This window comes from Colossoma macropomum, unplaced genomic scaffold (assembly GCF_904425465.1).
Source record: "Colossoma macropomum unplaced genomic scaffold, Colossoma_macropomum, whole genome shotgun sequence".
Lineage (NCBI taxonomy): Eukaryota > Metazoa > Chordata > Actinopteri > Characiformes > Serrasalmidae > Colossoma > Colossoma macropomum.
In genome coordinates, this window is record NW_023494805.1 from 39,985,585 (window position 1) to 40,011,250 (window position 25,666).

Here is a 25,666-nt window from a genome sequence, read left to right on the forward strand (position 1 = left end):
AGCACAACACGCTAATAACGTTAGGTAAGTAGCTAAGTAAGCTAAGCTAACTGGAACAACATGCTATTAACACTAGCTAATGAAATGTAAGTGAGCTAAGCTAACTGGAACAACATGCTAATAACGCTACCTAATTAAATGTAAGCTAAGCTAACTAGCACAACACGCTAATAACGTTAGGTAAGGAAAAGTAGCTACGTAAGCTAAGCTAACTGGAACAACATGCTATTAACACTAGCTAATGAACTGTAAGTGAGCTAAGCTAACTGGAACAACATGCTAATAACGCTACCTAATTAAATGTAAGCTAAGCTAACTAGCACGACACGCTAATAACGTTAGGTAACGTAAGGTAGCTAACTGAAACAGCTAAGTTAGCTGCGTTCGCTGAGAAATGAACAATGTTGTCTGACAGTGTTTTGACCGTTTTTCTCACCTGCTTGTTGTTTTTGGACGACCTGGTAAAAATGAGCTTCAGAGAATCTGAAATATACGGACCCTCGGGCTGTCTTTGCTCTCCACACAGAACTGGACGCAGTTTGCGTTTCACAAGTTGAAGTAATTTAATTAATTCTTTATGCTTTACTTAATTAAATTCAGCTTTGCCAAAGCATCGCAGACACAAATATTACGACGCTGTAGAGGAGCAGTTCACCAACTTTTGAGCTGGCTGAAATTTGAATTCTTTGCCTTAAAGGCAAACTCCACTGCTTTTTCAAAATTTGTGCATAATTTAAGGGTTAAAATATAAACAGAGTCATTCAGAGTGGTTTGGTGTGAAACGCTCCATTCTAGAGAAACTTGCTGAGTCAGAATTGTTCACAGTGGTGGTGATAGGAACCAGACGTCCACCTCTAAAAGCTCCCTCACAGGAGTTCAGTACATGGAATGGTTACAAATACACTGCGTGATGTCTGAGACACTGTTTTAGTTTTGTGATAAAGTTTTAGGCTAAAACTTGTTTTAATTAATTTATTTTAATCTATTTATTGTGAAGGGAGTTCTATGGCAAAATAGTCCCCAAACAAAAAGCATTATTTTCAGATTTATGACTATTTTACCATCATCAACATTCCATATAAACTCAGAAGTCTCGTGTAGGTTCACTGGTGGTTCTTGATAGTAAATAAAATGTCTATATTTGTGTTGTAGTCATGGTGACCCCTGGTTCCTATCACCACCACTGTAAAGAAATCTGAGTCTCTATAATAAACCATTTCACACCAAACCCACTCTGAATGACTGTTTGCATTACGACCACTGTATACACAAGCATACACAAATTTTGAAAAAAAATTCTCTTTTTTATGTATATATATATATATATATATATATATATATATATATATATATAAGTAATTTAACATTTTAACACGAATTAACACAAATAAAACAATTAAAATGAAACAGTTTTGTGGCCGTGTTTTGTTTCCAAATGCCTTTTCAACAAATAAAGACATGCTGCAGTGTCCAGTAAGTGTGGCTTCCCTTCACACTAGACTGACTCGCTCCCTCCTCCCTATGTAGGCTGCGTGTACGCCGTTTGGAGCGGAGCCTCCGTCTACTGTCGCCTAGCAACGACAAACCGCCATTGGCGCTTCACGGAGGTTCAACGTAAAACCTTTAGCTACAAACATAAATCACAGCTGTAAGTGACGCCATTGGCCTCGGTTTTCTACATATTTACTATGAAACGAGGGTAACCTAACAGTACTGGGCGAAAGTCCTGAGAAAATGAATGTAAATGTGGGCAGTAAGCATTTATTTGTTCGTAAAAACACGCTAACAGTTAGCATCCAGTGGCTAAAGTTCGTTTATCTAACTAATCCATCAGGAACAAAACCTTAAAGGGGAACTCCACCGACTTTTCAAAAAGCCTACGTAATTAAACGGTTAAGATGTAAACAAAGTGATTCAGAGTGGTTTGGTGTGAAATGCTCCGTTCTAGAGAAACTTACCGAGTCATAACAGAAGATTATTACATGAAATGGTTTTGAATACTCAGCTTATTATCTGAGACATTGTTTCATGATAGTTTTGTGAGAGTTTTGGCTTAAAATGTAACTATTTTAATCCATTCATGGTGGAGGGATACAAGCAGGACGTTGTGAGGCAAAATAGTTCCCAAAGAAAACTTATTATTTTCAGATTTATGACTATTTTACCATCGTCAACATTCCATATTTTGGATAGTAAATAAAATGTCTATATTTGTGTTGTAGTCATGGTGACCCCTGGTTCCCATCACCACCACTGTAAAGACATCTGAGTCTCAATCAACCATTTCACACCAAACCCACTCTGAATGACACTTTATATTTAAACCACTGAATTATGCAGAAATTTGAAAAATTGATGTAATTCCCCTTTAACTGGATTCTTCTAAACATAAATCTTGTTACGTTTTACTGCATTTTTGTTTGTTTGAATTTATTCTGTTCATATGTGGTGATTTTTGCTTATAAAAACTATTTGAGTTACTTTATGTGTCTCTGTTTTACAAATCTCTGAAAGCTACAGCGCTCTCTGCTGGAACAACCAGCATAGAGCAGCACAGCTAGCTGGTCACCAGTAAAACCAGCATAGGTTGTGTTTTGGATGCTGATATTCTGGTCAACCAGCATGACCATGCTGGGTGACCAGCTAAGCCAGCACCAGACCAGCATGGAGTTCATGCTGCTGTGTTTTTCAGCTGGGCTAGAACTGGAATTGGGATCATTCAACTAATTTCTTACAAACTATAGCACTTCCAAAATCCAGCCAGGAGATTTCACAATTTTGTTTATTTACAAATACAATGCTGTGAAAAAGTATTTGCCCCTCACCTGATTTCTTCTATTTTTGCTAATTTGCTTTGCTTGGAGTCCCAGGGCCTTAGCACTGGCATCATGTGCTGCTTTTTAAGACCTTCTAGCTTGATTGCCAGATAGGTTAAGTGATGTTCAGATTCAGCAGGTCTGGCAGTAGTCATGTCTGGGTGTGGCTGGTGGAACTGAACCCAATAGTCAATTGGATTTGGTTAACGGGTTAATTTAATAGCTAAGGGGGCAATTACTTTTCCACACAGGGCCAGGTAGACTTTTTTTTCTTCAATAAATGAAATCATCATTTAAAAACAGCGTTTTGTGTTTGCCTAGGTTACCACTGTTGAATATTAAAAGTAGTTTGATGATCTGAAACATTGAAGTGCGAGAAAAATGCAAAAATAGAAGAAATTGGGAAGGGGGCAAATACTTTTTCACAGCACTGTCAAGTGGGGTCCAAAAGTTTTTTGTTTCCATGTTTTAATGAAAGAAGTCTCAGTTTTTCAATGTGGTCTCAGACTTCTGGACCCTGCACCTTTAAAATGATGGTTCTTCAAGGGTTCTTTAGCAAAAAAAATGGTTCTATATAGAAATAAAAACACTCAAAGAACCGTTTACATGATTAAATGGTTCTTTGCATGGTGAAATGGTTCTTCAGACTGATGGAGAATGTGTTTTATAAGGTTTAAATGGAACCTTTTTGAAAAGGGTTCTGTATAGCACCATAATGGGTTCTTCTAATGTTATAATGCCAAGCCTGTAACAATGGAAGAACCCTTTTTGGTGCTACATGGAATTCTGTTCAAAAAGGTTCTATATAGAACCACCTACAGCACATTCTCTATCAATCTGAAGACCCGTTTAACTATGTAAAGAACCCTTTAATCCTGCAAAGGGTGCTTTGAGTGTTCATGGTTCTATATAGAACCTTTTTCTTTACTAAAGAACCCTTGAAGAATCTTTTTTAAGAGTGTACTGTATATAATACTAATTGTATTTGAAATGTTTATGTTTGGATTTATGTAATTATTCACTTGTGAGTGAATATATCTATGCTAATTAGGTTTCGCCTCCAGTTGACGTGACAGCTGCTTCTCCTGCTTTAAGCCTTGTTGTTTTACAGGACCCTAGAGAACCTCATAGTTCCAGTATGGAGGCTCCTGACGCTCTTATGACTGACTCAGACGCCTTCAGTCAGTCCGTCACTAACGGTGAGACATATCTCAGATTTTAAAGGTGAAAACCACTATTTCTTTCAAAATTTCTGCAAAATGAAATGGTTAAGATGTAAACAGAGTCATTCAGAGTGGTTCGGTGTGAAACGCCAGAGTCAGAACTGTTCACAGTGGTGGTGATAGGAACCAAACGTCCACCTCTAAAAGCTCCCTCACAGAAAGTTACTACATGAAATGGTTATGAATTCCCTGCCTGATGACTGAGACGCTGCTTTACAGTAGTCGTGAGAACATTTTTATTTATAAAATATATTAAAGGGGAGACATGCAGGGTGTTCTACGGCAAAATAGTCCCCAAAAAAAGGGATTTTTTAAGATTTTGATCTATTTTACCATCATCATTGTTCCATATATAAAGACTTGTGTAGGTTCACTGGTGGTTTTGAATAGTAAATAAAATGTCTATATTTGTGTTGTAGTCATGGTGACCCCTGGTTCCTATCACCACCACTGTAAAGAAATCTGAACAATTTCACACCAGACTTGTTGAATAATTAGTGTAATTCCCCTGTAACACCGCAGCTGATTATCTTGTAGAAATATTAAAACAGCTTAAATGCACGTTCTGCTACTTATTCAAAGCAATAAATGGGTTTTCATTTATCCAGCCGAAGCCTCCATCATGGAAGCTGTAGATGATGCTGGACTGGAATCTCAGAGCAGGTAAAAATGTACTTTTCTCTTTCCAAGTGTGTCTCTCTCTCCAATCGTATCTACGCTCTTAAACAAGATGGTGCTTCAAGGGTTCTTTGGTAAAGAAAATAGTTCTGTATTACACCCAAAAGGGCACTTCTGTTGTTACAGTCTCAAGCTTTAACAATACAAGAACCATTTTCAAAAAGGTTCTATATAGAACCATCTACAGCACATTCTCTATCAATCTGAAGAACCCTTTCATGATGCAAAGAACCCTTTAATCATGCAGAGGGTTCTTTGAGTGTTCACGGTTCTATATAAAACCACTTTCTTTACTAAAAAACCCATGAAGTACAGTCTTTTTTAAGTGTGTATGCTTTTTAATAGAGACACTTTGCTAATCTACTAATTTGCATCTCAAGAGTTGTATACAGAATTGCCTTTGAGGAGTATCTCAGAGCCTGGTTTACGATGGCCACCACAAAAGCTGGACTTCTGATGAGAAAAGAATGTAAGTGCCATACTCATTTACATACATATAAACGTGTGTGTATACACTGACACGCCAAAAGTCATGGGATAGCCGTATTTAAATTGATTAAGAAGTGGTATTAACTCAGGGGACGGCTTGGGAACGCCCACACCTGTTTTCTTGTGAGTAAGGTTGCCACAGCAGTGCTGCTGGAGTTTTTAAACACTGTGTCCACTCACTGTCCACTCTATTAGACACTCCTACCTTGTTGCTCCACCTTGTAGATGTAAAGTCAGAGACGATAGCTCATCTGCTGCTGCACAGTTTGTGTTGGTCATCCTCTAGTCCTTCATCAGTGGTCACAGGACGCTGTTGGCTGGATATTTTTGGTTGGTGGACTATTCTCAGTCCAGCAGCGACACTGAGGTGTTTAAAAACTCCAGCAGCACTGCTGTGTCTGATCCACTCAGACCAGCGCAACACACACTAACACACCACCACCACGTCAGTGTTACTTCAGTGCTGAGAATTATCCACCACCCAAATAGTACCTGCTCTGTGAGGGTCCATGGGGGTCCTGACCACTGAAGAACAGGGTAAAAGGAGGTCAACAAAGTATGCAGAGAAACAGATGGACTACAGTCTGTAACTGTAGAACTACAGAGTGCACCTATACAGTAAGTGGAGCTGATAAAATGGACAATGAGCGTAGAAACAAGGAGGTGGTCAGAATGTTATGCCTGATCAATATATGTATATACACATAATATCATACCCACCAAGCAAATACTGATATGGCAGGCTATAATCTCAGAGAAACCTCAACCCTTTTGGTGAATTGTAGATTACACTCCCTGTGTGCTTGATTGCATCTGTCATTCACCTTTGTAGCCCTGGAGGAGCTGATGAAGTGTCCAGAAAGGTTTGCTGCGTATTACGGCGTGTCGCCCAGCGGGTCAGATGTCTGTACCCAAGAACAGCGTCAAATGTGAGTTGACAGATCAAAATTGTCCTTTATCACCATAACCCATTAAAATCAGGGTCTGAGTTGTTGAAGGTCCTTTGGTCCACATGTTTTCACTTTTCCAAACCAATCAAATATATATGGCTAAAAAGTGAGTTTTTCCCATCAAATTTACTGTTAAATTTAGTTTTTTACTCACATGGGACCTGATTTTTTTTTTACCCAAAACAATATAAAACCCCTATTTGATTCTGAATAAAACATATGATAATAACGTGCAATAAAAAAAAAAATTGTACAGTTAGATGTTCATCCAAAGCATAACTATGATAATAATTATAATAATAATAATAATAATGTCATTTTTGACCTATCAGACCAAATACTATTGCATTTTTCCTTCTTGTACCACACTTAGTTGTTGAAGGAGTTGTAAAACTGGAGCTGCACAGATATGGGAATTGTGGATCAGTACTGATATCTATAATTTTTCATGTACATATTTTACAGTATCTAGACACAAACATTATAAAATACAAAAGGTAGGGCTAGAGATATCCATTTATTTGTAGGTGACCAGTGCAGTAGAATGAATAAAATGCAGATATTTTAGTGCAGTAGCCCAGCGTCACCTGAACATTCTGCTCTTCCAGAGTGCAATTATTTCTGCCGATACCAACGTGATTCCATTATCACACAAAAATCAGGCCAGGAACAAGATGTCTTGACAAAATCAGGACAAAATTAGTCTATTATTATCATTATTCGAAACCACAGGCATTTACAGTTACATGTAACGTCAGGACTTAAAAAACATACACATTAACACTAATGTTGTCTTCCACATCAGAGCTCAGGGCTGCTCCTGTAGCTTGTTTGTTCATTTTAATGCTGGGAACTCTGAGCTAAAACAGAGCGCCGAGCTCTACCATACAGAATGGACTGATAATGTGTCTTTGTCCGCTACTTGATGGATGGATTGAACGTTTCAGTGCATCAGAACCCCAAAAACCTGTGTTTATAGACTTCACAATGACTAAATATTAAACGAAACATAAACTAAATAAACAAATGTAAAGAAAAATGTTAACTTCTACTTGCTGTTGTCAATGATTATTAAAAAACAGAAATGCCGTCCCAGCCCTATACAAACCTGCTTGTCAATCCTTGCCAAAGGTTAGGAAAGAAGATTTTGAAGACTGTATATTCTAATGAAGTTCTGCAGTGATTTGGCTTGAAACAACTAGACCTGATCAGGAATCAAGCTTTAAAATTCAATGGAAAGTCAAAACACATACACCGTTGGCTTACAGTTTTCCCTGGGACCTGGGGTACCTAGTGATGTTTAATAGTTATATCCATCTGTTCTTCTGTCAGTTTTAAAGATATCATGTATGGGCCGGGGCTGAGGCGCTTGAAGAGGCACAGCGAGAAGAAACGGGCTCGAGTCAACCAAATGAGAAAGATCTACCTGCTCTGTAGAACTCCAGGTAACATCTCTTTGAGACGGCGATCCGTTGTTCGTTTATTTTGGTCTACCAGGAATACAGTGCTTTGCTTTGACTATCACAACTAAAGCCAAAATCACCTACAGACACATTTACGACGGTGTTTTTGGGTGTTTCACTGTTAATAAAAATAAAAACAGTAGACTTTGAGAATAAAGTTGTAATATTTCAAGAAAAAAAGTCGTAATATTTCGAGAAAAGGAAAGGTAGCAATATTGTAGCCAAAGGGTTTGCAAAAGGAAGGCAACCTCCTGATGTTAAATGAGGGGCGGTGAGTTGGTGGAGTTTCTTTCATATCGATTCACCCATAAAGAAACACTCAGTCTCCCTGTCTCTCCTGCACATCAGCACCAGCCTGTTATTAGTATAAGAACCGGCTGAGCAGGAAACTGTGTTTATCTAGAATAAAGAGCCAGACGGACTCGGAGGAAACTGTCTGTCTGTGTTGTTGAAGGAGAATCTCAGGCAGGGTCGTCTACACGGCTATCGGGGGCTACATCTCCCCCCATTCGAAGAGGGCATGAAGTTTCACAGACAGTGAGAATGATGATCAAAATGATCCACAGAGAGACAGGAGTGAGTGGAGCTCCGGCGCCAGTACAGCAACCGAGACCCCAACGCGTTATGGCAGCCCCCCTACAGTTAGCCCACTTTATCCTCCAAATATTACGACTTTTTTTCTTGAAATTTTACAACTTTATTCTCGAAATATTACGACTTTCTTCTCTAAGTCTACTGTTTTTAATTTTATTAACAGTGGCCCTTAAAACGCTGTTGTACACATTAGAGTCACAATAAACGCCCCACGTTTTTACCTTATGAACTAATGAGAGCAAAAATCTGTAGGCGCCTCTTTAGACTGCTTTCAGTAATGCTGATTTTATGGGCTGCATTCTGACCATTTTCTGTTTGGATGTTCTTGTAGACCTGCTGACTCCTCATGTTTCTGCACCGAAAGACTCTGCCTGTGACCCAGAGACAAAGGAATGCTGGGAGAGTGAAGTGGACAGGCTGGTGGCATGGACGCACTCGCTTTCTTTTGAAGAACTGGACAGACAGTGATTTGGCGCCAGTCACATTTGACTGATTTTGATTCCACTAATAAATGCAGTCGTATGCACCCCCGGTCAAATTATCCTCAACAATTAAACCGTTTGAAATATTAACACATCATCTCGAGGGAAGAAAATTACATATGGCATTTTTCTGCACATTTTTCTGCGCAATTTCTTTTTATTTACTGAGTTGAATATATAGGGGGAAAAAAAACATAAAAGGTCACATGTGCCATAACCTTTGCACGGGCTATATTTTATATTTTCTGTTTTATTTTTCCCTCAATATAATAATTCAGCAAATAAACAGTAATTATGTTGTATTACAATGTGCAGAAGTGTGTTCTTTGTAGAGCAGTGTTTCTCAACCTGTGGGCCGCAGACAACCAGTGGGCCATGAAGCGCCCTCTAGTGGTCCGCGGACCTTAGTTCGGGGGGAGTAGTTTGTAGTGGACCCGTAGAGATGTATAAATAAAAACACCGCAGACACTGGCTAATTAGACGTCATCAGTTTGAGACATGGGCACGCAGACAGTTAGCCGGAGAGGTTCCTCAGGGCGCGTTCTCCAGCCTAGTTCAGTGCGGACCTATCAAACTTTTCCAACGTGTGTAAACATTCCAGTCTGACAGAACCTGTGGGTCTCGGTCTGCTTCCATCCGAACCCTGTTCAGTTCACTGCTGGTGGGAACACATTTTATGATAAAACAACGGAATTTATCAATCCCTTTTCTTCTACCAGCACATCAGCGCTGTATACTGTCAGTATAATCTGCCTGTTGTAACCTCTGACTCTTTACAGACTCTCATCGCTCTGATATCGTTCCTGCAGCTCGAGCTGCAGCCGATAAAAACGACAGATGAGCCATAAACTAATAGCGATGATCTGTGTTTGATTTCTGGCCGAGCGTCAGCGACCTGAGTCGTTAAACTCAATTTCATAAACTAATGAGAAAAAGCAGCAGATATTATTATTATTGATTGTTGATTGTTGATTGTGGCGACTCAAATCCAAAAGCCCACTGAGTTTAGTGAGGTTTATTTCAAACAAGGTGCCGAAACCCTCAAAAATAAAGAGGCATCTCGGGACCAAACAGTTACTCTTGTTGGAGCCACAAGAGTATTTTCAGTGAAAACACAATGGACCGCAGCTCCAAATCACAGTCCACATCTACATCTATCTTTTTTTTCTTTTTCCCCTTTTTGACACCTTTTTTAACGTCATGTTTTTTAACATAACTGCAAATTTTGGTTTCTGCGACTGAAGTGAAATGGACAATCTGATCTTTTTCAGAGGTTTTTAGCGTGAGTTTACGAAAAAAAAAAAGAAAACTGTTTTAAAGTTTTATTTTTCTGTGGGCCGCTATGCTTTATAGTTATGAACAAGTGGGCCTTGGGGTGGAAAAGGTTGAGAAACCCCTGCTATAGAGGATGTGTTTGACCAGGGGTGCCAAAACTTTTGCATATGGCTGTATTTAACTCCCAGTTGAGCCTGTATAGAGTCCTGCGCTTCAGCACGAACGGAGACATAAAATCTGTTTGGAATCGTGTAATAATCACGAATGACGGAGCAGCTTTTCAGTCCAATAAAGAAGCTTTTACTGAGAAAATAAACTGATTTATTTGAATAAAGATCCAGTAACAAAGCAGGAAAGTGAAAGGTTCATGAAAGTTCAGTAAAACTATGTATATATGAATATAGTTTTTTTCAAGCATGCCATACATCAAAGAAAATAAAGTACTGTGCAAAAGTTTTAGGCACCTGAGAAAATTATATGTATTCAGTACTGAGTGCTTATTTGCTCAGAAAATTAAGTAACATTAGAGTAAATACACTTTTTTTGTTGATGTTAATTGCAGATTTCATCTACTGCTTGGTTTGGTGTGCTGCTGATGGGCACCGAGGAAAAGTCGAGACCCCAAACCTGTGTTCTTCTGACCAGCTCATAAAATAGGAACAGGTTTTTGAAAACAGAATTCTTTATCACTTTTTAGCATGTTAACGTTTGTTTGCCTCTAATGTTATATAGCACTTTATAAGCAAAAGCACATTTATTGCTCAAAAAAGTTTGCTTAGGTGCCTAAAACTTCTGCACCGTACTGTTTATCTAATAACATAAAGTGCCAAGAAGAAGACTTTTACAAGAGCCCTTGTAAAATGAGTATATATAACTATATATATATATATATATATAAAATATATATGTGTGTGTGTGTGTGTGTGTGTGTAAAAGGCTCCTGATTAGTGCACTAATAAAGTCAAAATCTATTAAAATATAAAATTTAATCTGATTTCCTTTCTACTTAGACCTTTTAGTGCTTGGCTGCCAAGTGAAAACATCCTAAATCTCCTTGTAATAATTTCTCGCTTTGAGCTGTAAGAATATAAGAAGTTTAACATTTTGCTTGTATTATTGCAGAATTTCACTGGATAAAATGACTTCAGAACTAGAAACCAGCTGATTAATCTTAATATTCTTAAAACAATCTCAAAATGGGAAAAACAATGACTAGATTTAAGGTTAAGTTTTACTTATGTCATTTTGTCATTTTTTCCAGTATCAGAGGATAAAATCTGCTAAATGTGGTACTTTGTAGCAACGTCAGTGTTGAAAGCTTCAACAGCTGCGCATTAAACTGGGTTCTTCTGTGGACAACAGACGCTCAAACACCTCGATCAGGCCTTTGAAGTCCACTCTGTCCTCCGGGGCATGGGCCCAACACCTGCGCATTTGGATGTACACCTGCAAAAACCAGGCAGAGGAGAAAGACAAATAGGTGGGTATGTGATTCTTGTATGTGAATATACACACTTTATCAGAAACACCTGTACACCTAATGATTCATGCAAAGATCTAATCAGCCAATCGTGTGGCAGCAGTGCATAAAATCAAGCAGATAGAGGCAGCAGCTTCAGGTAATGTTCACATCAACCGTCCGGATGGAGCAAGAATGTGATCTCAGTGATTCTGACTGTGTCATGATTGTGGGTGCCAGATGAGCTGGTTTGAGTCGTTCTATAAATACTGATCTTTTGGGATTTTCACACACAACAGCCTCTAGAGTTTCTCAGAATAGTGCGATAAAGAAAAAAACATCCAGTAAGCAGCAGTTCTGTGGACAAAAATACCTTGTTGACGAAAGAGGTCAGTGGAGAATGGCCAGACTGGTTTGAGCTGACAGAAAGGCTACGGTGACTCAGATAACCAGTCTGTACAATTAAAGTGAGGAGAAAAGCATCTCAGGATGCACAACACGTTGAACCTTGAGGTGGATGGGCTACAACAGCCGAGGCCCACATCGGGTTCCACTTCTGTCAGCCAAGAACAGAAAGCTGAGGCTGCAGTGGGCACCAGCTCACCAAAACAGGACAGCTGAAGGCTGGAAAAACGTACCCTGGTCTGATGAATCTCGATTTCTGCTGAGGCTCACAGATGGGGCAGAATTTGGTGGCAACAATAGCTGCGTTCCAAAGCCTAGGCTGCATTTCTCGGCCGCTACGTCATAACAGGCCATTCCAAAGTAAAGTACCCTTCATATACAGCCTAGAAATGCAGCCTACATTTGGAGTGATTTCAAGGACACACAAGATGTATCCTTCCAGGTCTTCAGTTACCCACTGTTTCTCTGCACACAAATGAGGCGAAGGAAAAAAAAATAAAAAAAAGCACCAGGAAAATGGCGGAAAACAAAGCCGTTGGAGCAGAGCTTGTTTTGAAATGTTAGTTATCCATGTACTTGAATTCGTCTTCGTTACCTTATAAAGTGTAAAATCACTGATTAATTAAAGCATTCATCCATATATTGTATATCGTCCATATATCGCATTTTATTTAGAAGTATTTGTATATAAGTCCTTTATTGTACTACATAAGAACATCTCCTCCATTTCCGTGAAGAAATGAAAAAACAACAAACACAGTTCAACAGGCTCCATTTTCTCTCACCAGTTCTCTCCCGAATTTCACACCACTCTGGTGACGTCACCACGCAGCCTCGTTAGGACTGATCCATTTGTGTGACCAATAGGCTGCTAAGGAGTAGTCTTCATAGGACAGTCCTACCGAGGACCCGTCTTACCTCGGCCGCAGCCTAGACTTTGGAACGCAGCTAATATGAATCCATGGACCCAACCATGGTGTCAGCAGTCCAGGCTGGTAGAGGTGGTGTAATTGTGTAGGGAATGTTTTCTTCTGCTGTCTGATGCTGTTGCTTCGTCTGCCTTGATCGGGTGCCCACTGCTCGTCACTTTCTGGACCAGTATAACCACAACGGAGCTTCCCGCTGTACAACGCTGTGCAAACCTCACCTATAGTCACTGACCCTCTTGATGATACTGCTGCATGCATAGACTCCATTTAATCATAGATATTGCTTCACCTGCTTTCCCCCTTTTCTTTATTTTGAATATCTTATACTAACGTTAAAACCTTATTCTCTGCTCATACTGCTTTCATGGTATTGCTTTGCTATCCGGTGTCGACCACAGGAAGATCTGTCGTCGTTGGCGAAGCTCATGAGAGCTTGGACCCAGATTTTTCTGCCCACTGTAAAGAGCGCTATATGAATAAAGTTTGACTTGGCTTGAATGCCACAGCCCATTTGAGTATTGTTGCTGACCATGTGCTTCCCTTCTTGGCCACAATTTACCATCTTCTAATAGCGACGTCTAGCATGATGAAGCACCACGTCACAAAGCAAAAGTCGTCTCAAACTGGTTTGATGAACTCGAGTTCAGTGTTCTTCAGCAGATTTCCCAATCAACAGATCTGAATCCAATAGAACACCTTTAGGATGTGGTAGAACGAGAGATTTGCAGCATGAAAGGGCACAAAATCTGACGGAACTGCATGATGCAATCATGTCAACATAAACAGAATCTCAAAGGAATGTTTCCAACATTATATGGAATCCACGTCATTAAGAATTGAGGCTGTTTTGAAAGCAAAAGGTGGCCCTAAAGTGCTTGGTGAATGTATTTTGCCAACAAAAAAAAAAAATTCAAGCATTATATGAAGTATTTCAAGCAAATCAGATTTCCATAATCCTCATTCTCACCCCAACAGGACATGTTTAGTATCCAAAAATGGACAAAAGTACATCACAGTAGCAGCGGCCATCCTGAAGCAGGAAGTTTGTCTATACTTTTGTCCATGTTTATAGATAACAGTGAGTCATATCGTGTCAGAAACCACATAAGCAAATCTATTAGATATTAAATAACAACATGGTTTGTTGTGAAGATTTCCGCATGCTGCTAGCACAATGCTAACTGCTGCACATTAGCTCCCATTAGCCTCGTAGCTCCAGTGCAAAAGTAAAGAAGCAATCCTCAGACACCGAACAGGCCTTGGCGGACTAAGTACATGTGAGGTAAGAGTAAAATCATGTTAATGTGCTTTTTTAACAATTCCTTTAATTCAATATTACATCTGCAGAAAGTATAAGCTGCATGCTAAAACACTCCAGAAGATGCATCTTACCATATCTGGGCAGGATGCTGGACATGACAACCTCCAGCCGTCCTCCAGAGCCTTCACTAACCGTGCCATGGTCATCTGTCCGTGTGAACGACCAATCATGTTCTGGAACATCTTGGCGAGAAGAAACAAAAATGTGTCAGGGGGTCATTTGCTGGCAGTGAATTTAACATATCGGGGAAAAACTAGCACATAAAATGTGGCCTGTGCAAAAGTTATGGCACATTTTATATTTTATATTTCATCTTTTTTCCGATGTTAAACTCATGAAATAAATAGAAAATGTGCACTAAACCTATTTTTAGGTTTTTCCCTGTAGAACATAACTTCTTTTTATGTCTTATTTTTGGGAGTGTGCTTTTGCATATGACTGTAAATAGTATTTCAAGGCAAAATATTTTGGTGCAAAATACAGTCAATAGCTTTTTAAAAAAAAATTAAGTTTATCATTTTTGTCTATATAAGTTGTACATATTTTAATCATAAAATGTTAAGTGACTGTGAAATACAGGGTGATTCAAGAAGATTCATCCGATTTCAAAGCATATTTTACAACCGTGAGGCGCCTAGGAACCAATCACAATCCAATTAAAACGGGGTCATAGAGTTTCTGACTGTCAGTGGAAGATGGCTTCCTTCAGTCTGTGAGGAGATGAGACCCCTGAGCAGAAAGCGTTCTGCGTTCTCCACTTCAATAAGAGTGAATCCGTCATAACTGTGCAACGTGATTTTCGTGGGCAGTGAAGCTCCAACAGTTTAGAGCGTTCGTCGTTGGTTCCACAACACTGGATGATCTCCGAAATCGCACTGAAAGAGCCGTGAGTGCAGCGACACCCGACATGCTCAATCCAGTATGGGATGAATTTGACTATGGCGTTGATGTCTGTACAGCTGGAGGAGGTTCATACTGAGACCTTGTACAATTACATAATAAACTTTACGCTCATTTAAACCATTTACAGTTCACTGCATTGTTCTGTAATGATCTACAAGTCATTTTGAAATCGGATGAAGCTTTTTGAATCACCCTGTATGTGATGTGAAACTCCAGTGTGTGCAAAGTGCAAGAACAATGGTGGGAAAAGTCTTACCTCCGGTGGGCTGCTCTTGCGGTCACAGTAGGTCATGAGCTCATAAAGTGTGACCCCAAATGACCAGACGTCTGAGGCTTTGTAGAACTTTCGGTGGATCAGACACTCTGGGGCGTACCTAAACCAGGGATAAAAGACTGGCTCAGCCTGGAAGTCACCGTTTATGGAAGAATGTTATTCTTTTAAGGTGGATTCTACACTATGGACTACATGATCAATTTTAAAGGTATAACTGTATCACTGCACTGTACAGGCATACAGTTACAGTGGCTAACATGCAGCTCATCACCTCTACCCCACACATCACGGTCAGTTTCTGATGACAGGACGGCTGTTGTCCAGATATTGTTGGGCTGGTGGTTCATTCACAGCACTGCAGTTACTCTGACATGGTGGTGGTGTGTTAGTGTGTGTTGCGCTGGTCTGAGTGGATCAGACACAGCAGTGCTGCTGGAGTTTTTAAACACCTCAGTGTCACTGCTGGACTGAGAATAGTCCACCAACCAAAAATATCCAGCCAACAGCGTCCTGTGGGCAGCGTCCTGTGACCACTGATGAAAGACTAGAGGATGACCAACACAAACTACAGTCTCTAACTATACACCAGCAAGGTGGAGCTACAAGAGAGGAGTCTCTGATCAACTGGCCGGTGAATGTAGAATCAACATCCGAGGATAAAAACAAAAATGTTGGGTTTTTGAATTTAAATTCAACATCACAAATACTATCTAGCGTAAAATCTTACACACAGAGGTGTCCTCCTTAAAAACCACTGCAGATTTTGCCTAAATCCTCACCAGTACACAGGACTGTCCTGCTCTTCCTTCACTGTGTAATAGTCCGCATTGTTCTCGATGCTTTTGGTCAGGCCAAAGTCTCCAATCTTCACCAGAGTCTCATTCTCCACCAGAACATTCCGTGCTGCCAGGTCCCTGTGGATGTAGTTCTGACTGCCCAGGTAGTCCATTCCCTGTAAAAAGACACATAAATACATAAAAATACACCAAATCTATGTAGCCAACTTTGGAGTGATATACAATGTACTACAGCACATTTTGGAGATGAATTTATGACCCCTTCAAACAAACTATGGCTTTCTTGCCATAATCACATGATGACTATGCTGGGGAAGCGTCTCCTAATCAGGACAATAGTACCAAAATAAACAGTGATAGGCTTGAATGGATATTTTTGGATGTGGTCCAATCCCATTTCACCCCTCGCCCCTACTATTTAGCCTTTAACCCTTCGTTTTGCATGTTTACGTCTAGATTTTTGCTGAGATAGAGGGGTAGGGTGAAGTGTTAGGGGAGGTTTTTCAGAGACTCCAAACAGAGAGTTATGAGAAAAAAAGAAAAAGCGGCAAGTTGGCTGAACAAGAGACCAAAGAAACCCACAAATGTGAGAATTTTCTCTGTTAAAAATTACAATGACCACTGTATTATCTTAGTTTATTGTCGTTTCAATATATTGTCATTTTCTTTATAACAAGCTTAAAAAAAATCGCTAATAGTATGCTAATGTCTCGGTAGCTAGCTAGCAAACTTTCCCGTTCCACCTTAAATAGTCCAGCAGTACTGATGCCTGAAGCGCCAGAATGTAACTGCTGGACCATTTAAGGTGGAACGGGAAAATTCGAACAAGAATCTGGTGAATGTCTGACTTCAGCTTCATATCACTGAAGAATAATAAATAATTGCCCCCCTCTTTCAAGGCATATGATGTCCTAAATGTAACTAAAGCCCAGCAGTGAGGAGCTGAACTTTACCCTCCTCTGCTGTCACTGCAGACTGGCAGGGTCGCCTACAGAGCAGCACTAGTAGCTGTTAATGAAGTGATGCTCTTTTTATTTGAGGGTCCCATTTCAGAGGGAAGATTTCAACCACTACCCCTTGTAACTCAGTTCCAAGGGGCTAAGATGACACTCGAAAAGAAGGGGTGGGGGTAAAGATAAGAAATGGGACTGGGTCTCTGCGTACCTGGCATATCTGAACAGCATAAAGAAGCAGCCTGTGCTGGCTGGTCTGAGCTTTGTTCCTGGGCAGATATTCCTTCAAGCTGCCAGCAGGCAGATACTCCATAATCAGCTTGATAGTCATTCCACCTGAGAGACACATTCAACACAAGCACAATGTCTGCATAGTCATATTTCACTTCACATGGGTCATCAAAAACTCCCTGGCCACTTTATTAGAAACCCCTCCCCTGTAGCTCCACTATGCTGGTGTACAGTTAGAGGCTGTAGCCAGTCTGTTGATGCATGATGTTCATGTTGATTAGTGGAAGAATGAAGCAAAAGTTTCCAATAAAGTGGACAGTGAGATTAACAGCTGTGCGCTAAGGCTGTTTTACTAGTTTAATTAGTGTACTGTGTTTTCTCTCACCCTCCTCATTGCAGATGCCTTTATACTTGACAATGTTTTGGTGGTAGAGCTCTCTCATGGTGTTGATCTCTCTCCTCAGGTTGCTGCTCTCTGGACCTTCGCTCTCCGACTTCAGAGACTTCACAGCCACCAACTGGCCCGTCTGGTCGCCATGAGGGTCATACATGCACAACTCCACCTTCCCATAATGACCCTGCAGCACACAGGCACATTTCACAATTAAAAACCCTAAAAAAAACCTTCGTCCACTTTTATATATTTCTATAATATTTAAGTAAACACAGCTCATTTCATTCAGTGATGCCAGTGTGACGAAGCTAATGTGAATGTGGACCAACGAAAAGCCAAATTCAGGCTTCAAGAAGCCGGATGGTACTGTTTTTATGTACTTTTGTCCGTGTTTCTTGGTAACATTATGTTGTACAGTGTCAGAAACCAGACTATTAAATCTATTTGAGACTACTGAGCAATAGGCCAATGCTAATTCATGTCTTTCCATCTATTACTTGTTTGTCATTTCAGACTGTGCTTTCAACACGGTGGTGGTAGTATGAGAGGTGACTGAGTGAGGGAGGGGAAGAACTCTGAGAACTTGGGCTGGAGTTCTCAGCAGCTACTGTAGGCCGGACCCCCTCATAGTTGTAATAGTACTGACTTAGGACTGAAGAACAGGGAGGAGATGGGGTGGCGGTGTGGGTAGGAAGGGTTTAAAAACACTTTGTATGTACTGTAAACACTACATTGCCTTAATTTACATTAAAAGTTTTTTTTCCATTTTGGAAATAGGAGGTTGTCTCCGAACATTTATAATGTAATGGTTTGAAAACATATATATATATATATATATATATATATCTCACAGAAATGGTTTCGCAGATGTTCAAGGTACCCACTAATGCACCCCCACACCATGACAGACCCTGGCTTCTGAACTTTATACTGGTAACAATATGAATCCTTTTCTCATAAGGGACTACATTTTTTCTTGGATGTTCAGTTCATAACATTTCTCTTTTTAATTTACTCACGTGAATTTCAGAACAAGCATGTATCTAAAAAGCTAGTAAGGTAATATTTCAAATAAATAATCTTTGTTTTGTTTTGGTGTGAAAACATGTCAAAGTGGATTCACAAAATAAAAAATGTAAAAATTATATCAACTGATTAAACATCACAATTGCACTGCAGCAGCTCATTAAGCATAAGGAAAGCTCTGCACTACCTCTCCAAGGTCCCGTATTTTCCTGAGAAATCTGCTCTCGAACAGTGTGGGGTCGATCTCCTGCAGCGGAACGACTCCTGACACCATGGCCGGGTCTGTGAGATCAACAGAAGACAGCTGAACGAAGAGTAATGAAATGTTTATTGCTTACTGCAGCTCTGAAAGTAATCAACTCTATTAAAGTCAGCCCCTCTTACTCTGCTCCTTGATGCGGTCCAGTTCTCTCACTATGGCTCTGAAGAAGGGTCTCTTCCTGGGATCATAGTTCATGCACTGAGTGATCAGGTCAGCCAGCTCGCTGCTGTGTGGAATCACCAGCGCACTTTCAGCCTCGTAGAACCGCTCCTTCTGCTCACACACAAACACATACGTCATTATTTGGGTGAATGTGTATGTTGTTGCATTCTCAGCCCCCTAAAGACAAACTTCATATGCTATTACATTCTGAGCAGCTAGCACAGCCCCTATGATTGGGGCCAGTAGGCCAAGGCCCACCCATTTTTATCACTGGCTCACCCAAAATGACTCGCATCAATAAATGAATCACATAAATAAAATGCACTTGCTAAATATTTATGTGACATAACTGAAATTGTATTTTTGACACTGACCAATCAGAGTTTATTAGTCCTACATTAGCATTGATAGTGTCAGCACTTTGGAACTAATTTGTTCTTTACACACAAATCCATTGATAAGTTCAGCTCCACTGACCATATAGTTTCACTTTGTAGTTCTACAGTTACAGACTGTAGTCCATCTGTTTCTCTGCATACTTTTGTACCCTGTTCTTCAGTGGTCAGGACCCCCACAGGACCCTCACAGAGCAGGTACTATTTGGGTGGTGGATCATTCTCAGCACTGCAGTAACACTGACGTAGTGGTGGTGTGTTAGTATGTGTTGCGCTGGTCTGAGTGGATCAGACTCAGCAGTGCTGCTGGAGTTTTAAACACCTCAGTGTCACTGCTGGACTGAGAACCAAAAATATCCAGCTAACAGCATCCTGCGGGCAGTGTCCTGTGACCACTGATGAAGGACTAGAGGATGACCAACACAAACTGTGCAGCAGCAGATGAGCTATCGTCTCTGACTTTACATCTACAAGGTGGACTGACATGGAAGGAGTGTCTAATAGAGTGGACAGTGAGTGGACACAGTGTTTAAAAACTCCAGGAGCACTGCTGTGTCTGATCCACTTGTACCAACACAACACACACTAACACACCACCACCACGTCAGCGTTACTGCAGTGCTGAGAATGACCCACCACCCAAATAGTACCTGCTCTGTGAGGGTCCTGACCTTTGAAGAACAGGGTAACAAAGTATGCAGAGAAACAGATGGACTACAGTCTGTAACTGTAGAACTACACAGTGCACCTATATGGTCAGTGGAGCTGATAAAATGGACGATGAGTGTAGATACAAGGAGGTGGACTGGTCTGGTTCATCCATTCTTTAACAGTTTCTACCCCATTTGCTGCAGCTGAAACACTGCTATGAGAATTTGATTGTGTGTAGCCACAAGAGCATTAGTAAGGCGAATGACTAGTTCTGGATTACTCTGACTTTTCTCGCACCTGATGGGTGCTAGTCCATCACTCCAAAGAACCAGCGTTATTACAATGAATGAGATTATATAAGTGAATGTGTGTGTCCACAAACAAGTTGTTTAGTGGTCAGCAGTCAGAGAAATGCAGCACCTCAGTGCGTTTCTTGTCCCTCAGCGGCACTTCCCCGTTGTAGCAGATTTCCCACAGTGTCGTCCCAAATCCCCACTTATCCACCGCGATGCTCAGCATTTTAGGGTTCTTCACACATTCTGGTGCAATCCAAGGAATCCTGTCGATGCATTCTGAAAAAAAGGACAACATTTGAGAATGTAGGCGGAAAACATTTCTAATTTACTTACATTGGACTGGCGTTTTCCACATATGCCTGTAACGTGTCAGAATGAGTCAGACGCTTGTGGATAAAAAGGGAAAAAGAGGCTTTACTGTTTGAGTCGTGATCCAAAATCGTGGTCAGTAAACAGGCACAGGTCAGATCCAAAACAGACAAAAAGTAAAAAAAACACAAACATAGCACCAGGCAAACAGTCCAAAAGGGGTCAGGCAGAAAGGTAAAGTCAAAATACATGAAAATAAGTCAGAGCCAGGAAATAACAATACAGAAATGGACCGCTCAGTAGCTCTAGGAAAGAAGCAATACCTCACAATGAGCTGAACTAAAAGCCCAGACTTAACGAACTTATACTTATACGAACAACAACTAGAGACAACAGGTGAAACAAATCAGCACTCTGGAGACAGAGAGCGGTGATTGGATCGTGATCGTGATTTTGTCTTTATGTATTCACCCCCATCCAGAGTTAATTCACTATTTGCTAAAAAATCAATATTCTTTGAAAAACATGAAAAAAATATTGTTAAAATTATTCCTTTAGAGCTACAAAATGTACGTTTTGGAGACCTCTCTGGTGGAAATGTGTAATTGCACACAATGTAATATATGTGTGCATTGAGAGCATAAAGAGAACTCAGTCAACACTTAATGAAGAACGTGTGTTTTAAGATGCCTACTTCAAAAAAATCTTACATAGTGCTGCTTTAAACTGATTCTATAAACTCGCATTCTACACTAATCTAGACTAATAGGGTCTACACTAATAGGCTTGTTAGCTCCGCAGCTCTGGGTTACCTTCTCTGCTGAGCACGGTGATGGGCACGCCTGGGTCGCTGAGCTTTATGAATGGTGCCGCCTGTCCATCCAGACCATCCTTGGCCAACAGAATGTTCTTTGTGCACACAAAGCCATGGACGAGCTTCTTATCCTCCTAAAGGACAGAAAGCACAGAAGGCTCTTTCAACACCACATTTCCCAAGAATCGCTTTTCCTCATAATATGCAACTCTACCCCATTCATCACTGGTCAGTTTCTGACCACAGGAGCACAGCTGAACAGATAATGTTTGGGTGGTGGGCCATTTTCAGCACAGTGATGACACTGATATTTTAATGAATATGCCATAATATTTATGTTATATATTTCCTCACCAGGTAACTGAGGACACTTGCGAGCTGCTCGGCAACCTGGAACTTCCAAGATGGAGTGAGAACGGAGTGATGAGCCCGCATGAACAGATCCAGAGGACCATGCTGCACGAACTCCTCTACCATGATAACTAAAGAAAACAGCCACTGGTTACTTTTTCCAGTTTAACAAGGAGGGCTCAAGGTGGCCTCCTGACTGACCATCTAAAAAATGGCAAATATGCATCTCTGTAGCTTCTGCTTTGGTATTTAAACATGTCTTAAACCAAAGAATGATCTCTGAAAAATTCAGGCAGGTAGCAACAACAGTTCATAAGTAATGAAGTGAAAATTTTAAAGGGGAACTGATATTTCAGATCTAGTGAATCAATAAGATGTAAATAAAGTCATGCTTTGTTATAGAGAATTGCTGCCGACTTCTCTGGGTTTGAGTCAGAATTGTTCACAACAGTGGTCCAAATGTCCTGTAAAAGCTCCCTCACAGAAAGTTATTACACAAAACAGTTATGAAAGTTTTAACATATTTTCATTCAGGGTGGAGAGATACAAAACATCCAAACAAATCTTTTTCTTTTTTTGTTTGGATAGTAAATAAAATGGCTATATTTGTGTTGTAGACATTGTGATCCCTGGTTCCTATCACCACCACTGTAAAGAAACCTGAGTCTCTACAATCAACCATTTCAGACCAAACCAGGGCGGATGAATGACTTAACAATTGAATTCTGTAGAAATTGTGAAGAATCAGTTCCCCTTTAAGGCCACTTCTGCTTTTTAACGTCTCTATATTTTAAAAACCGATGAAGACGCTAGCCTAAAATCTTATTATCAAGCAGACATGAGGATATTATTCCCTGAAAGTATCACCTTTTATGAAAACTTGTACATCTGAGGCGCATTAACAAGTGTAACAAGTGCATCTGTATATCTGGATAGGAGACTTACTGTCCATGCTGTGCATACAGATTCCATAGAGGAGAGCAATGTGTTTGTGTGAGATCTGACGCATCAAGCTCACGGTTTCCAGGAAGGCCTAAAGGGATGGAGACATTTGAGCATGTAGCTACATTATTTTGGACATGAGAACCAGTGACTGACAATTATGCTTGGACCAGTTGAAAGTAAAAGAGGAAAAAGGACGGCCAGCAACAAGACGGACAGACACGAGCCAAAAAGACGGCTACGAACCAAACAGAATACAGGATATTCTCGAGAAAGATGATCCAAACTGACTTGACAGCACTTATTAATCATAATTTAATTCACTGGGTTCTTCTGATTGCTTTGAAAGAACGGCTCAACATATATTACAGTGAAATTTTAAGAGAAGAAAGCAGAATTTGATGAGAGTCGCCCAGCGCTAGTCTTGCTTACCGAAATGTCCCTGTGTCCTGCACTCAGCACCTTCAGCACCACCTTCACCTCCTCATTGTTTTGGCTTGGCAGGCCTTCATCATCATCACTTCGCACCTTCAGCTTGCCTGAGTAAATGTTGGTGCGGGTTCCACTGCCCAAGTGCGTCTCCTGTGGAGCAGAAAGCATGTTCAGCTGATTCTGCTGGATACGGTTTTGTAGCTGCTCACTTCATTTCAAACTACAAAACAGGTTTGCCTCTTATTTCGTGCCTGCACTGTTAGACATAAAGTACATTTTTCATTCATCAAGATACAAACAATTTAAATGTTCCCTTAAAGGTACAACAGTGGTTTTAAGGTCTGATAGTGAACCTTAAATAAGTTTTTCCAGGTGAAAAGTTCGTATTTGTACCTTTTCATAACCGAATGTTTTAAAGCAGAACAGTAAAATAAAAGCCTGGAGACGAGACGGGGTGTGTGGAGTCAGTACAGCTTAGAACATATCATTTCAGTGGATTATGGTTCAGTTATGTTCCCCGACCAAAGGTACTGAGATGGACCCTTGAGGGTTCCACCCCAGTAACAAGAGGGGAACTGCCCCAGTGACAGTTTAGTACCTTTATTTCTGAGAGTGTGGGTGAAACCTGGTTAGACAGGCAAATCTCATTTAGACTTGTATGCCATACTGTCATCTAAAAAAATTGAGAAACGCACAGATAAAATTGAGTCTTCAGGTTGGCTGAAACTTCTGTTTCTGTACACAACAAAGTGTCACACAGAAACCTACCGTGTAAAAAAATGGGATCTTGTCAAGTAAAGTTATCCTAAATATAGTCAATAAATGTAATATTTCTCCTGTTGAGATTGTCGCAAGCTTAATTTAAGATTATTTACCTCATTTCTAGACTTTTTTTGCATGTTTTAAGTCATTTTATTAAGTAAAATTAGCTCACTATACAGATAACTTTGTTTTAAGAAATGTGCTTGAAACTTGAACGTAAAAAAATGTCTATATAATCTTAGAATAAGTGCACAACCATCTCCAAATAAGAAATATTGGATATATTTACTAGATTTAAGATCATTTCACTTGACAAGATCTCATTTTTTTGCAGTGTATTTGGCTCCAGGCTGAGAACAGCTGTGGCAAACTCAGATGCCAATGAAAGGATGCAAACGTTTTTTGTCAGTAACTCATTCCTAGTTTTGAACAGCTACTACATGCTGATACGTGCAGTTGTAACAGTCAATTCCAGTTAACATGATTAGAGATTCGGAAACCGGCTCAGTGATTAAAGTTTCACTTCATGCAATGACACGCATGAACAGGAATGAGGAACCTAACAACTGTCCAAAAGGTGACTTTGACTTGCGCAAGCGAATCTGATGGGAAGCCCCTTTTCTGGTGCGCAGTGACTTATAACGACTACAGTTACAGTTCAGATTTGGCTCAAACTCAGGCAGAAAGCAATCCAACCTGAATGATGTCCTCCTTGTTAATCCTGTGGAAAACGAGCTGGCTGAGAGAGGGCAGGGCAGCTGTGTCTGGCCGTGTCACCAACAGCAGATTGGAAGCCTCTGGAGTACAAAACAGCACAGAGACAGATGATTTCAGACAAGCTGGAGCACAAAGTGCATCTGGCATTTAGCTTGAAGGCATGTATTAAATGTTTCCATGCCGTGGCAGAGTCTGATTAATGTGTGAACATCATAAAAGTTTCACTGTTGTGGAAATGCTGGTTGTTTACTGTGACTATGATGAGACTATGAGGCACAGATCGAAACTGACTGACCTATTGTTTTGATTTCTTAATACATCGGGTTTATCAATGTGTGGCTCAATACTAACAATTTACTTCTTTTCAATTACTTATTATTTATTCATTTTCATCTTTTAACAATAACAAAGAACACAGAAATAAATAAAGAAAGGAAAGGATATATATATATATATATATATATACGCAAGACTTTTTGTTAAAAAACAGAATTATTCCTGTTTAATTGGTTTTAGTACAGTAAAGTATGTGAAATGTTGACTTATATAGAATAACTATATAAGGAAGAAAACCTCGTATCTCCAAAATGGTAACTTTACAGCAGAGGGAAAAAACGTACTTTACTTTTAATGTAAGTCAATGGAACCAGAGTTTTTTCCAAGTCATTTTGGGCCGTTTCTTTTAGTCCATTCATCATGACATTTACACACAATGTAAAGAGCAACAGGCATTTTCAAATTATGCCAAAAACTAAAAAACGACAAAAAAGGAGATACAAAGTTTTGCTCTGACAGCAGTGATAGATAGATAGATAGATAGATAGATAGATAGATAGATAGATAGATAGATTGATAGATATGCAAAAAATCATATTAAAAACAAGAAAAAGTATGAATAAATAAATCAATAA

The 25,666-nt window shown here is 40.0% G+C and overlaps 1 protein-coding gene across 3 annotated transcripts in view; it reads right to left on the reverse strand.

Moving 5' to 3' along the window:
- Positions 1-10,876: 10,876 nt before the first annotated feature.
- LOC118825625 (tyrosine-protein kinase JAK1-like) overlaps positions 10,877-25,666 on the reverse strand; it is a 33,159-nt gene continuing 18,369 nt past the window's right edge. For 2 of the 3 annotated variants that reach the window (XM_036596327.1, XM_036596328.1), the window contains exons 11-24: positions 24,735-24,835; positions 23,277-23,426; positions 22,848-22,935; positions 21,906-22,033; positions 21,550-21,685; positions 20,553-20,704; positions 19,047-19,197; positions 18,850-18,944; positions 17,628-17,820; positions 17,223-17,347; positions 16,041-16,213; positions 15,244-15,361; positions 14,156-14,266; positions 10,896-11,416 (exon numbers count right to left, since the gene is read on the reverse strand). In XM_036596327.1, coding sequence (XP_036452220.1) covers positions 11,291-11,416; positions 14,156-14,266; positions 15,244-15,361; positions 16,041-16,213; positions 17,223-17,347; positions 17,628-17,820; positions 18,850-18,944; positions 19,047-19,197; positions 20,553-20,704; positions 21,550-21,685; positions 21,906-22,033; positions 22,848-22,935; positions 23,277-23,426; positions 24,735-24,835 — 1,847 coding nt within the window. In that variant the 3' untranslated portion in view covers positions 10,896-11,290. Of the gene's footprint in view, positions 11,417-14,155; positions 14,267-15,243; positions 15,362-16,040; positions 16,214-17,222; positions 17,348-17,627; positions 17,821-18,849; positions 18,945-19,046; positions 19,198-20,552; positions 20,705-21,549; positions 21,686-21,905; positions 22,034-22,847; positions 22,936-23,276; positions 23,427-24,734; positions 24,836-25,666 lie in introns of all 3 variants that reach the window. The other variant, XM_036596326.1, reaches the window with a different exon arrangement.